The sequence below is a fragment of the Sturnira hondurensis genome, unplaced genomic scaffold, assembly GCF_014824575.4.
Source record: "Sturnira hondurensis isolate 20B ecotype Veracruz unplaced genomic scaffold, ASM1482457v3 Scaffold0010128, whole genome shotgun sequence".
Classification (NCBI taxonomy): Eukaryota; Metazoa; Chordata; class Mammalia; order Chiroptera; family Phyllostomidae; genus Sturnira; species Sturnira hondurensis.
The window spans coordinates 37,783,311-37,798,888 of record NW_028082759.1 but is presented as its reverse complement, the minus strand read 5'-3'; the positions used below and the strand labels follow the sequence as shown (position 1 = coordinate 37,798,888).

At 36.4% G+C, this 15,578-nt stretch overlaps 1 protein-coding gene and 1 non-coding gene across 2 annotated transcripts in view; one reads left to right on the top strand and one right to left on the bottom strand.

Moving 5' to 3' along the window:
- The window catches only part of LRRC69 (leucine rich repeat containing 69), a 53,745-nt gene that overhangs the window by 18,446 nt on the left and 19,721 nt on the right, over positions 1-15,578 (bottom strand). Inside the window, exons 5-6 of the mRNA XM_037058710.1 lie at positions 15,153-15,224; positions 216-317 (exon numbers count right to left, since the gene is read on the bottom strand). Coding sequence (XP_036914605.1) covers positions 216-317; positions 15,153-15,224 — 174 coding nt within the window. The remainder of the gene's footprint in view (positions 1-215; positions 318-15,152; positions 15,225-15,578) is intronic.
- Positions 7,042-7,145, top strand: LOC118995638 (U6 spliceosomal RNA). Its single transcript, XR_005068333.1, has one exon. It is a non-coding gene; the product is annotated as a U6 spliceosomal RNA (small nuclear RNA).

The following is a 15,578-nucleotide window of genomic DNA, read 5'->3' as shown; positions in this document are numbered from 1 at the left end:
TTCTATTTCTCTGAATTTAGTCACTCCAGAAATCAGGTAGCAAGACATTGGATTCTATAAGCAAGTCAAAGAGATTATGTCTAAGATTCACATTGCCAACAGACTAGGGTGACATCAATCGCTTGCTGATGAGGTTGGAATGCTTTAAAAGAAACCTCTTTAAAACTTAAATCAAGGCTTTAGAGGAGAGCTGTGTGGGTGATAGAAGGTCTCACCTGCAGACTCCAGACATCCTGCTTTATCTCAGCCCTAACAGGCTGCTTCAGGAACAGTGGGTTTTCCTCACAGTAGCATTCCCTCAGCTTCAGATTCTGAAACTTTGAAAACAAAATAAAAACTTTGTTTCACAACAAAATAACACACTTCACTTCTGAGGCTATGTATTCAATAAAGTTATAATAAGAATGTTTTATTTAGGACATATTCCACAATAGTATTTTTATAGCAGGGCATATTCCATTGGTTAGAAGCATAAGAATCTCCATGCTGGCAAGAATGGCAATGACCTTAGAGGTCGTTGGTGGCATTCCTTACACTACACAGCTGAGAAAACTTTTTAAGATCACAGGACTTATTAGTAATAGAACAGGGGTTAATTAACAAAATGCTAGAAACATTTTGCAAATAATATATTTGTTAGAAAACCAAGCATGATGAAAAATAGCATTCTAATCTACAATAAAATCCAGATCTTAAAGACTGTCTTATAAGTCATTTTATGTTCAGTGAAGAAGGTAAGAGAAACAGAGGAACATCAACGTGTTCTCATTATAACATGTTGTGTACAGCAAAAAAAAAAATTTAAAGGGAAAACATACAATTCACAAGATTTTTCACTTTTCGATGAAGAAAACCTCAATTCAACTGGAGTCTGTTATTTGAGTAGAAAAATGAATTCTCTTGTATTTATATTATGCCTTGCTTCCCAAGAATTCATGTAGTTTTCAAAGTAAAACTCATTTAGGGAATTAGTTATCTTTTTCTTTTTCTTTTTTTAAGAAAACATTTTTTAAAATTGATTTAATTATTTTTCAAGTACAGTTTTCTGTCTATTTCTCCCATCCCATCCCATCCCCCTATGCTCCTCCCCCTCCTTCCCATTTCCACTCTTCTTAGTTGTTGTCCATGTATCCTTTAAAGGGAATTAGTTTTCTGAGTTTTAGTTTCAACTGTGAAATGGAGAAAATAAGACCTATCTTCAGGCAAAACAGTTCTCTGGAAATTAAAAACACAGAATCTCGATTTGTGGATTTGTGACATGTTTTGACTTCATGGTGTAAACACAGTTTTCTTTTTTTAAAAAAGACTTTATTTATTTATCTTTAGAAGGGAAGGGAAGGAGAGAGGGAAACATCAATGTATGGTTGCCTCTTGTGCATCCCCTGCTGGGAACTGGCCTGCAACCCAGGCATGTGCTCTCACTGGGAATTGAACTGTGATCCTCTGGTTTGCAGGCCTGTGCTCAATCCACTGAGCTACACCAGCCAGGGAACACAGTTTTCTTTTAAATTCTATTTTATCCTTACCTGAGAATAAAAGAAAGGAAGGGAGGGAGGAAGGGAGAGAGAGAGAAACATCAATTGGTTGCCTCCAGTACACACCCAGGATACTACAAATCAGGATACTACATCTTGGACCCAAGATCAGACCCAGGATCAGACCCCTGGCTGGGAATTGAACCCTCGACCCTTAACTTATGGAATGACACCCCTGCCAACTGGGTGTCATTGGCCAGGGTAGATTCCACATTGTAAATATTCTTACCGTGGTTGATTCCAGTCACCAAACACAGAGCTGGGGAGAGATACACAAAATCAGCTCCTGTGAGCCAGGACGAGCTGGCACCGTCATACCGTTATCATGAGAGAATTAGAGATATTTCCCTGATTTCAGCCCTGGGTTTGAAACATAACAAGCACTCAACAAATTAAAAATAATTGATTCGAAACATCTTTCCATGGTGTCATGTCATTGACCTCAAAAGTCTCAAGGGATTTCTACAACATAGACAAGATTTTAAAACATAGATCTCAAGACCATGTTGAAATCACCTTTTCTCATAGTATCACAACAGACATTCTGACTTTTTTAGTTCAGTTTCTTCTGTTACCCATCAACAGGAAGCAACCTACAGAGTTGGATGGTAGCCCAAAGTCAGCTCTGGGTATGCTGAGATGAAAAGGGCACATCTTATGCTTCATGGAAACCTTCTGTCATAAAGAACATTCCATAATTTATACCTAAACTCACAGTCCTTTTTTCTCCAAATTGATAGAAATTTGAACAGCTTGGTATATGTGAACATCATTAACACATACAAACCTCATTTCAAACTTGACCATGGTTCAAAGGGCATACATTTCTCTTTAAGGGTCATGTCTCTCTTTCTTCAAATCCTGTCACTATTCTTCTATCAAGCATGGTAATGAGTTGTCAAACTTGCTAACATTTTACATAAAATGTATCAGAAAGAATTCATCTTAATACAATAATAATAATTAATTAAATTTACAGCAGCTACCTTTCAATAACCTAAAGTCACACAACCTCTCAATATTCATTGTGAACATACTCCAGAGCAACATTTTTTCATACTTTCTCTCTAGATGTACTACTGGGTTTCCTGTCAGACCAGCTTCTTAATTGTCCTCACTCTGAGAGTATAATCAGCTACATTATCCTCTATAAATAAAATAGCACAACTTTTCAGCTCTTTTAATATGCCTGCTCAAACAACCACTGTTATGTATTTAATTTCAACTGGAACAAAGCTTTTCCCTCTCATCCAAAATGGGTCTACAGACATTTTTGGCTAACACAAATGGGCAAGGCGGGGGCGTTTAGTTAGTAAAGACCAGGGATGCTACTAAATACCATACAATGCACAGAACAACCCCCACAACAAAAAACGTCTTGGCCTGAAATAGTATTGAAGTTGGAAAATCTGGTTTAGAGGCACAAGATCATAAACAACTACTGACATATGTAAACATTCCCCCACGTTAGCTGGAGAGAGGATTGGCAGCTTGAGGGAAATGAAGGTTCAAATGAGAGCTTTAACTTTTTTTAATGAAGAAGACTTAAGCATGTGGAAGGTAAATGTCAACATAAAGAGATTAATATAGAAGAGAAAAAAGGAATCATTACTTGAAAGTAATGATCAGGTAAAGTATACAAAATTACCTTTGAATATCAACATCTTCCATTACGTTCTCTGTGACCAGAAGAAAGGAGGTGTAGTAGCAGTCATGGATATGTTTGAAGGTAAGGGATTGGGTGGTTGATAAGGGAAGAATGCATGAAGAAGATAACACAAATTTAAATATTCCATAGATTTTATAAGAGGACCTGATCAGGAGCAAGCAAAAATACTGTACAGAGGTGCTGAGGGACCCACTAGGATCCACACATTTGTGTTGGACCCTGTGCATATAGCATGCTTCTCTTTAGCATCAGGCAATCCAGATCCAACCCCAAGAATCTGGAGATTGGATATGTGAGAAAGCAAGGAAATGACCATGTCGTATGTACTAAAAACCAACTGATTTGGATTGGGTCTTTTACGGTCTGGACTAGATTTAGAAAAAGAAAGAAGGGCCCAACGATTTTTTTCTTTTTTAAAAATATATTTTTTTCAATCCTAGTTTACATTTCAGTGTTACTTTGTATTAGTTTCAGGTATACAGAATAAGTGTTAGGCAATCATATGCTTACAAAATATTCCCTCTGATATTTTCAGTACCCACCTGGTATAAAGTTTAATGGACTAGAAGAAAAAGGAGAAATAGAGGGACATTATCTCAGTGATCTAAAAGAAAATACATGGCTATAAAGCAGTAAGGAGCTGGAACACAGGGGACACCAGGGGGCAAATGGACATAGTGGGCTTTAATTCTTCAAGTTTAGAGTGGGTGAGGATTATTAAAATCATTAAATTTGAGGATCATTAAAATTAAGGATCCATGTGTCTTCGAATCTAAATTGTTTGCACCAACCACCTTTACAAAGCAACTCTCTGAGTAATGCTATCAAATATTTTCTGGCCTACTGGACATCTCCAGCTGGAAGTCCCACGATCATCAAATTCTAACATTTGAAACCCACCTCATGTTTCCCACAAATTTTTCTCTTTTTCCTCATCACTAACATCGAATCTCCCATCATGTCCTTTCTATCTTCTTAAAACTGTTTTCATCCTTTCTTTCCATCCCACCCACTCCTCACCACCTCTGCACAATCTCTTCCTACTTCTCACCCCAGTCACAGCCTCGATTAAGACCTCCACCTTATGTGGACTACGACAACAGCGCTCTAATTGGTCCCAGGGAAATCCTTTGCTCTTAACTTAATCTTTTAAAATGAGAATCCGATCATAATACAACTTTGCTTACAAAGTTTGAAGGCTCCCTCTCATTCACAGGACAAATTGAAACCCTAAGTACATCATATTTGGCTTACCTCAGCCTGTTTCTTAACCATGTATCTGGGAACTCCTGCCTTCGCCATTATACACCAGCCATCCTGAGGTACATAGGGGTCTCTTCTCACAGTTAATACCCACACTGTGCCCTTCTGTTCACCCTGCTCCTGGGTCATCTCTTCAAGCCTAAAACATCACCTCCCTAAACTTCTTTATCAAATGTTTCCTTGTTTCCTGCTTGGACCTTATATATAAATTAATCATACTATGTATAAACGCTATGAACAGTCTATTTTTATGTTAGGCTTTGTTCTCTTTAAGAGCTTTATCTTAAGTGACTACATAATGCAAGCTCTAAATTCAGTGTCTAGTGCATAGCTGATGCCCAATTCATTGATACATAAATGAATATCTTCTCATAAACCCCAAGCACACATAGCTCTCCCTGGGCACTCAAGGTTTGCAAAGGCCTTCTTCTCCAGACTTGGTTGATTATTAAAGCTGGTCCTGCAAAGCTCCATGCCCTAGGAACAATGTGTAACTTCAGCAATGTGTAAGTCCCCTTTTGCTTTGGACTAACCTAAAGTAATCAGAAGGGGGCTATTTTAACCAGAACATTGTTAATATGAAAAAAAAGGAAAAGAGACTGGGATTTTACATGGACTCAAAAAGCTCATCAGACCACCTCAAAGCTCATAGGGTTACCCTTTAGCAAGAATTGGAATTTCTAAATAAGCTAAAGGTCAACTTGTGTGGAAGGTGAGATTTTAAGTGTGGGGGTTCTGGCAGCCAAAAAATATATTAGCTAATAATTTGTTTAAGAAAAGACATGAATAAGAATTGTGACCAATAAGAAATTCAAGAAAATGTACAGCTTGATATCTAAACAGAATTGTGTAGTGATTAGGCTGATAGTATCCTTTCAATATAAGAAAGCCAAGAAATCTGTTCTGAAAATCCCTCCCACATACCCTGTATGAATGAAAGGAAAATAGAACGTGACCAGAAGTGTTCGGTATCAGCTGGACACTTATCCAAGAGAAGACCCTTAGAGGTAATGAAAGAAAGGACACCAAGAGAAGCCTGGAAGGAAATAACTGAACTTCCAGGCTCTACACCCACACACATACACATACACACACACACTAGGGAGAAGCAGCTGAAGGCTCTGAAGCCCAGTCCCCTCCCTGACTTCAATATGCTGGGCCTTAAAGCTAATGGGACAGTGGCTCCAGCATCATTTTCAGATATCACTGTAAAAACAGCAACTAATATTTGAGGACTTGTAGGAATCTTCTCACAGTTCCTATCCCATACCTGCTTTAGAAAGCACCTCTGTCCCTGAACAATCTGAGCACCAGCAACAGAACAGGCCTCTGCATCTGCTCGGCCCTGTAAGTGCCACCTCCAACACTACAATCTCCTTAGAGTGTAAGTCAGAATACATCACTTCTATTGCTCAAAACTACCCAGTGTCTCTCATCTCACTCGAAATAAAATGCAAAGCCTTCACACTGACAAACGGGATTCAGTTATGACTGGACCTGGAACTATCTATTTGACCTCACCTCCTGGTAGTTATGCATCCTCTCACACTTTTAATTTCTCTCTCCATTCTGGCAACATTAGCTTTCTTTCCAAGCATTCTTTACATCAGGGTTTTGAACATTTTTCTTCTTTGAATATTTTGGTCTCAGGTTTGTCCATATCATTAAAGTACAGAATAAAATGGAATCATCTATTTAGTAGTTTAAGAAGGAAATGGCTTATGACTCAAGGATTCAACAACCAGAAATATTTTCATTAATGTCAAAGGCAATGTACCTCTAGATCCAAAGAAGAAAGATTAATTTGCTTTGAACCCTGAGAAAATATTTACCTGCTAATATGGACCCCCCATGGTCAATTAAGGGCCCGAATTTTGTACATAATAAGAATCTAGTGGCCATTTTCTGACTGAGGCTTCCTACATATTCTGTATACCAGGAAGAACCTCAGGCTGAACTCTCGGCTTCCTATATTATGCCTGCTTTTTTACAGCATCTGGGTTAATCACAGAAGAGAAACAACAGTTTATTATTTCTACCAATAGATTGAGACCAGCCCTGTCCAATCAGAGCTGCACAATTTGTAGACCTTTCATGCACAAAACAGATTTGAGAACCTGGGAAGGAACTTTTGTTATAAATGACAACCTCCCCTTTGTCTCAGTGGACCTCAATTTGGGTTGCCACCTAAATCTCTGTCTCCTGGGCTGCAGCTTGTTTTTGCTGAAATCAATAAATTTTATTCTTTATAACAGCCTAAAAGTGATTTTGGTTTACACACCTTAACCAAAGAAAATTACACATGACACATAATAGCTAAAAGAAAGTAAAAAACACCCTGGCTGGTGTAGCTCAGTAGATTGAGTGCGGGCCTGTGAAGCAGTCGATCGTGGTTAGATTTCCAGTCAGCGCACATGCCTAGGTTGCCTGTCAGTTCACAGCAGGGGACGCATGAGAGGCAACCATACATTGATGTTTCTCTCCCTCTCTCCTTCCTTTCCCCTCTAAAAGATAAATAAAATAAAATCTTAAAAAAAGAAAGTAAATACAAACAAACAAAGAATTTGGGGAACAGTGCTCACTACAGCAGCAAACATACTAAAATTGGAATGACACAAAGATTAGCATGGCCCCTTCACAAGGATGACACGCAAATTCACAATGCTTCCATACTTTTATGGATTTAATTGATATTTTCAGGACATTTCAACTCAGAAAAGCAGAATACACATTCTTCTCAAATGCACAAGGATCATTCTCAAAGATAGACCATATGGTAGAACACAAAATAGGCTTTCTCAAATTCAAGAGAAATGAAATCATATCAAACACTTTCTTGGATCACAATGGTTGGAAACTAGAAATCAACCACACACACACACAAAAAAAAACCCTCAAAAACATTCAAATACATGGAGGCTAAACAACATATTATTAAATAATGAATAGATTAACAATGAAATCAAGGAAGAAACCAAAAAGTACCTGACAACAAATGAAAACAAACTCACAACAACACAAAAACCTATGGGATACAGCAAGAGCAGCCCTGAGAGGGAAATTCATAGTACTACTGGCTTATCTGAAGAAGATAGAAACATCTCAAACAAACAACCTAAATCTACACCCAAAGGAGCTAGAAAAACAACAACAAAAAAAGCCCAGAGTGAGTAGAAAGAAGGAAATAATTAAGATCAGAGCAGAAATAAATAAATATAGGCTAAAAAGGCAATTAAAGGATCAATGAATCCAGGAGCTGGTTCTTTGAACATATAAACTGAATTGGAAAATCTTTAACAAGACTCATCACAAAAAAAAGTGAGGACCCAAATAAATAAAGTCATAACTAAAAGAGGAGAAATAATTGATACCATAGAAATACAAGGTATTGTAAGAAATTAATGCAAACAATTCTATACCAAGACAATGGACAGCCTGAGAAAAATAGATACATTTCTAGAAACATACAATCTTCCAAAACTGAATCAGGAAGATGCAGAAAACCTGAAAAAAGCTGATAATGACTCATGAAATTGAAGCAGTATTCAAAAAACTCCTAGCACACAAAAGCCCAGACCAGGCAGCTTCACAGGCAAATTTTACCAATCATTCAGAAAAGAACTAACACCTATCAGTCTCAAATCATCCCAAAAAATTCAAGAAGAGAAAAGGCGTCCACACTCTTTTTATGAAACCAGTATTATCCTAATTCCAAAATGAGGTAAAGACACAACGAAGAAAGAAAATTACAGGCCAATCTCTCTGATGAACATAGATGCTAAAATCCTCAACAAAATATTACCAAACCAGATCCAGCAACACATTAAAAGGATCATACACCATGATCAAGTGGGATTTATTCCAGAGATGCAAGGGTGGTACAGTATTCACAAATCAATAAATGTTATACATCACATACACAAAATGAGACAAAAATCACATGATCATATCAATAGATGCAGAAAAAGCATTTGATAAAATCCAGCACCCATTTATGATAAAAAAAACACTCACCAAAGTGGGAATAGAGGGAGTATACCTCAACATCAGGGTTTTGGACACAATAAAGGTCTTATATGAAAAACCTACTGCCAATATCATACTCAGTGGGCAAAAACTAAAAGCATTTCCATTAAGACTGGGAACAAGACAAGGATGTTCTCTTTAACCATTCTTAGTCAACATAGTACCAGAAGACCTAACCATAGTGACCAGACAAGAAGAAGAAATAAAAAAGGAACCAAATTGGAAAAGAGGAAGTAAAATTGTCATTATTCTCAGACAACATGATATTGTCCATAGAAAACCCTTTAGGCCCCACCAAAAAACTACTCGGCCTAATCAATGCATTAGGCATAGTAGCAGAATATAAAGTAAATATTCAGAAATCAATGACATTTTTATATACCATTCATGAGCTACCAGAAAGAGAAAGTAAGAAAGCAATCCCGTTAACTACTGCAAAAGAAATAAAGTACCTAGGAATAAATTTAACTGGGAGAGTAAAAGATTTGTACCAAGAAACCTGTAAGACACTGGAGAAAGAAGTTGTGGAAGATATAAATAAGTAGAAGCATATATCATGTTCATGGATTAGAAGAATCAAGATCATTAAAATGTCCATACTACCAAGTCAATTTATAGAATCTATGCAATTCCCATTAAGATACCAATGGCGTACTTTATAGATCTAGAATAAATATTACAAAAATGTATATGGAACCACAAAAGACCCCAAATAACCTCAGCAATCTTGAGAAAGAAGAACAAAGTTGAGGTATCATGCTACCTGATATCAAACATACTCTAAGTCCATAGTAATCAAAACAGCATAGTATGTACATGAAAACAGAGATATAGATCAATGGAACAGAAGCGAGAGTTCAGAAATAAACCCACACTGTTATGGTCAATTAATATTCAACAACGGAGATAAAAATACAATAAAGTAAAATAATCTACTCAATAAATGGTGTTGGAAAAACTGGAGAGATATGTTCAAAAAATGAAAGTAGACCATCTTCTTACACCATACACAAGAATAAACTGAAAATGTATTAAAGACTGAAGTGTAAGATTCAAAACCATAAAAATCCTAGAAAAAAATATAGATAGTAATATCTCAAACATTTCTCATAGCAATACTTTTTTCTAATATATCTCTTCAAGCAAGTGAAACAACAGAAAAACAAATGGGACTACATCGCACTAAAATGTTTTTGCACAACAAAAGAAAACATGAAAACACAACCAACTGAATGGGTGAACATATTCACCAATGATACATATGATTCAGGATTAAAATCCAAAATTAATAAAGAATATACAAAATTTAAAAGCAAAAAACAAACAACCCAATTTAGAAAATGTGTGAAAGATCTGAATAGACACTTAAAAGAGGACATACAGATGGTCAATAGACATATGAAATATACTCAATGTTACTAATCTTGAGAGAAATACAAATTAAAACCACAATGAGATATCGCCTCACACATGTCAGAATGTCCATCATCAATAAATCAACAAACAAGGATGTGGATAAAAGTGGAACAAACTGATGGTGTCCAGAAGGGAAGGGGGAGAGGAAAAATGGGGGAAATAAGAGAAAGTGTCTAGTCAAGGAACATGTATAAAGGACTCATGGTAAAGGACAACAGAGTGGGAACTGAATGAAGGAGAATGGGGTAAGGGAGAAGAAATGAGGAAATAGTGGGACAATTTTAATTTTAAAAGTTTTATTTAAAAAGCAAACCTTTATACACTGTTGGTAGGAATGCAGATTGCTGCAGCCACTGTGGAAAGCAGTATGGAGTTACCTCCAAAGATTAAAAATGAATCTGCCTTGTGACCCAGCAATTCCACTTTTGGCAATACATCAAAAGAAACCTGACACACTAATCTGAAAGAATATATGCACCCCCACATTCATTGCAGAGTTATTTCCAATAGCCAAAATTTCAAAGCATCCCAAGTGCCCATCAGTATACGTACGAGTGGCTAAAAAAGCTGGGGTGCATTTACACAATGGAATACTACTAGATCATAAAAAAGAAGGAAATCTTACCATTTGCAACAGTATGGATGGACCTGGACACAATTTGGCTAAGCAAAATAAGCCAGTCAGAGAAAGACAAGTGCTATATAATTTCACTCATGTGGCAAGTGAAAAAAATAAACTAACAAACAAATTAAAAACAGACTCATAGAGAACAGGCTGACTGCTGTCAGAAGGGAGGGTGGGTGTGGGCCTGGGTGAAAAAGTTAAAGGGATCCAAAACACCTCACAGACACAAACAGTACAGTGATTACCAGATGGTAAAGGTGGAGGGGGTGGCGGTAAATGGTGATGGAAGGGGACTTGACTTGGGCTGGTGAACACGCAACACAATATACAGATAGTGTAGTATACAACTGTACATGTGAAACCTATATAACTAACCAACGTCACCCCAATAAACTCAATAAAAACGAAAAAGAGAAAGTGCTTCTTTGGCAGTGCTCAGCTTACTTAGAGAAAGCATAAGTTCCTTTGTTCTTTTTATATGAGGTCAGTACTGGACTGACTATGTGTTACTCCCCAGGGGACGTTCAGCAGAAGCTGTGCTTTAAAGCAGTAAATAAAATTTTTACCTGCATAAAAATTAGATGGGAGTGATATAAAATAATTTCATACAGTAGCCTCTTCCACTCTAAAGTTACACATAGCCACATGTTCATTTTATGTTATGTGTTTTTGGTTTTCAGAGTATATCTTTCATCCAAAGATATGAACCATAATTACTCTTCCTGCCATAAAGTTAAAAAAATGATAATATTAATTAGTTCTCCAACAATACTCCTCAGGCATTTAAAGGTTCTTTTCCATTTATTATTTCCTCGCCATTTATTCTTTCATAGTCGGGGTCAGATTACCCCAGGGTGTCCCAGGTATGCAAGAAATAACTTAGGGAAAGAAGTTGGAGAGGAAGCAATCATTACATCTTCTAGCACAACTTTTCTCAGCCTCGCTATTACGGTGGCGGTCCCACACCACTGTCGTAGTGTGTACGGGGTGTGGAAACAGTCTCTGATGGTGAGAGACGGAAATGGGCCTAACATAATGTATAAAGGGCTAACATAATGTATAAAGCACTAGCTATGTTTCTGGTGATTTATATTTACTAGTTCAATTATGACAGCAGCCAGCATCATTGTATTAACATCCATTTTTTTAGATAAAAGAACTAAGTTCAAGGCTCTGGGAAACCTCTCCATAGTCACACAACTAGGAAGTTGCAAAGCCGGAATTCAAATACATTGCACAAAAGTTCCTGTCTTTTATTACATAATGCTGCCTCCAGTGAAGATCACACACTAGCCTCTCCTCATTCTATTACAACCTAAAAAGGAAGTCATTACCAAAATTTGACTCACCACATTTCCCTTGGAAAGCTAACTTGTAATTCCACCAAGAAAAACCTGTCTTCTTCTATGGCCAATTCAGTGATCTCTTGCAATGGGCTGTTATCTGCAAGAATCATAAGAAATCAAATGTAAGTGTCAGAGCCAGAATTCAAGCCCAAGTTTGTCTGACTCCAGACCTGTCTGCTGTTTTCACCCATCATGTTTCTTCCATTAATGAAAAAAAAAGAAAGAAATATCAATGCAACCAATATTACATAGAAATGGATTACTTTTGACTACACGTGTTTATCAGAGTTGTGTGAATGACCTGATGCCGCTGTCATTCCTGGGAGACATTTGCATGGAAGAAGTCTCAGGACTAAACACCTGGGAAAATCTAGGCATCAAATTATTTTAATAGATTAGCACCAACTCCCTAGCTGCAAGCATAAGAAAGTGAAAGTAAGCAAACTTCTGTATTCTAAAACAAAGAACTATGGTATCAGAGAGCTTAGTCTCCCCACAGTGACACACTCAAGCTTTCCTCAATGCCACCTACTGTCAACTTTCAAAGTCAACTACTAATCTCGACTCCTCTCAAATAAACCTGTGATTTTTACTTCTAAAACCACATTTCCAGGAAGCCTGACCTCACTATTCTAAAGTAAGCAAGAACCCATAGGAGCACAGGAGGCTACCCAGCAGGGGGAAGAAGGTTCAGAGATCAGGCTTTTCCCCGGGTACTTAAACTTGACCAAGGCCTCCACAATAATTCAAAGAACAACAATCGTCACAAACAGTCAGAAACAATACACAATAATCAGGCATGGTTTATTCCTAAAAGTACTACTAGTAACTAAGTTTGACTTGGTTTTGAAGTGATCTAGGTTGACATTTTCACTCTAATATATAATGTTGAGCAAGGTATCTTCATCTTTCCCCCACTCCTCAGTTTTCTCATCTGTAGATTGCAAACAGTAATTGTACCTAGCAAATAGACCTATAATGAGGACTAAATAAGATGATACTCTGAAAGTGCTTACCACAAAACCAACCACACACTTTTCAAAGAATTAGTTAGAATTGTTCATTTTCATATAACTTTTACATAGTCCCCTTGGCATACTATTGTTTCCAGCAAGCATCTATGACCTAGGTACATGAAACACTAACAATCTTGAGTGTATCAGACCAAAGAGTACCCCTCTTACGTGGCTTTTGCCTATCCTTGTTGGTTCTGCTTCTAATCATAGAACTCTAGTCCATGTAAGTATTTGCCATAATCTCCTAAAGAAAAACTGATTGGTCCTAACAAGTAAATATATTATTTTCTGGGCCTAGTTCCCTGAAACTTCTGGGTAGTTGCCTTCTTCACACCGAATTGATTTTTCCCCTTAATATCTTCTAGAAACTTCTGCCCTTAATGTCACCAATACTTATACCTATCTAACCATTATGCCTTCTCTGTACACTACAGTATTATTTTCTGTACATGGGCACTAGAAGGAGAAATTAAGAGACAGATCAATGTATAGAATAGCAGGCAGTTTCCTATCAATTTATTGATGCTCATCTAACAGAAATACTAATAATGAGAAATTTGATCTTCCTTCCTGCTACCATCACTGCTGATTACAAATAAAATGTTCTGAAACATTCTGCAATTTTATACAGAAAGCTTTGGGAGTCTTTGGAATACCTTCTCAGTGAGAGCTTAGGTTTTCATTTTCATTTCGGTTTGTATTTTAATACAATCTAAATTATCTTCCAAGAACATTAGGTGGTTTATAATTGAAAACTATAAATTAAGGTCAAAAAACTAGAGTTGAAATATACAGAATAAGATAATGCTAAACTGTAATTTATTTTGTTATGAACTTCTTAGAATCCAAGGCAAAAAAAGTATTAAATGGTTTCTATAATTTTATTTATTTCTAAAATTAAAAAGGAACTAAAACTTAAACAAATAATCAACAAGCACTTTCCAAACCCATGGAAAAATCTGGATTCTCAAATCCAAGAAGCTAACAGGACACCTAATGATCTCAATCCAAAAACAGCATTCACAAAAGGCATATTATGTTGAAACTGAAAAATTAACACAAAGAAGAATTCTTAAGGCAGCCAGGGAAAGAAAATAGTAATCAGCAAAAGAAATACCATTAGATTATCATCAGATTTTTTAGCAGAAGCCCTATGTAATAAGAGAGAGTGGAATTAAATATTCAAATTATTAAAAACAGAAATCAGTAAAAAGTTAATCAAATTTGTACAGAAATACAAAAGACTCTGAATTGCCAAAGCAATCTTGAGGAGAAAATATAAACCAAAGGTGTCACACTTCCTGACTTTAAATTGCACTACAAAGCTACAATAATTGAATCAGAATGGTATATCAGAAAAACAGACACATAGACCAATGGGACAGAATTGAGAGCCCAGAAGTAAGCCCATATATATATTGACAACTGATTTTTGACAGAAAAAAAGCCAAAACATACAAAGGAGAAAAAGAAGCCTCTTCAATAATAGTGCTGGGAGAATTGGAAAACCACATGCAAAGGACTAAGGGTCAAATAAAGACTAAAATCTCAATTTGGAGTTGATACATCAGAAAAAGTAACCAATGGACCAACAACTACTTATTGAATACCTTCTGGGCTGATGGGCCTCTACTTATTACCTTGCATGTAGAAGCACTCACTAGGATATAAAAATGTGATGAAAAACTGCCACTTCTTTCTCAAAAGATAGAATTGGGAGCACTGGGAGGGGGGCAGGGCAGGGAATATAAAACAGAAAACTGTACTTGAATAAGAATCAAATAAAAAAAAGATAGAATTTGTCCAGATCACCTGCTTCTCAGCAAAGTCAAAATTCATTTCCAAATGGAAAAAAGGTGCATTTTTCATTGTTTATGCCTCAAAAGCAACTAAGACAAATGTCACCTCTGGATTATTTAAAAGGGATAAAAACGTATACTCTGGAAAACAATATTTTCAAAAACTCTGAGGTGACCAAAAGCAGTATACAATAACAAAAACACCAACCATAACAAACACATTAAAGTGTTTATGATAGTCGAGTTTGCTTAGTTCAAACAAGTTCAGCAGACGCAAAACACAAAGGAAGAAATGGGAAAGAAAAAGTTTTGAAATTCTAGGAAAAAAAATAGTTGAGTCATTTATATAATTCAAGATTCCAGTTATTATAGGTTATACTGGCTGTCCACATTTTCTTAATCCCAGTAGCATAAACAAAATTATTTTTCAATTATAATAGAAGTTGATTCTACTTACTCCTTGTGGAAATATCCGAATAATGTTTCCAGCTATATTTAGGACTCTTAGGTTTATAAGATCACAAAATCCCTGTGTAAGAAAACAAAAGAGAGAGATTCTTAAAAATCTATAAAGTATATAGAATAATAAATATTTCTTCTAAATCTGAACTAGATGCTGTTGACCATCTTTCCTAATTACCTGATCAATTCTTCAGTACATTCTCCCCAAGGAGATCACTATACACTGGATTGCTAGATTCTTTGAGTTTTCCATTTCCTCTGACCATACAAAGGCAACATATCATGGTGGCCAAGAGTTGGGCTATTTGAAGGTTCACATCTCACCTCTGACACTTACTGTGTAACTTTGGTTAAATATCTCAGTCTCTTTGTACTTCAATTCTCCATGTGTAACATGAAATTGCTCATTGAAACTCCTATT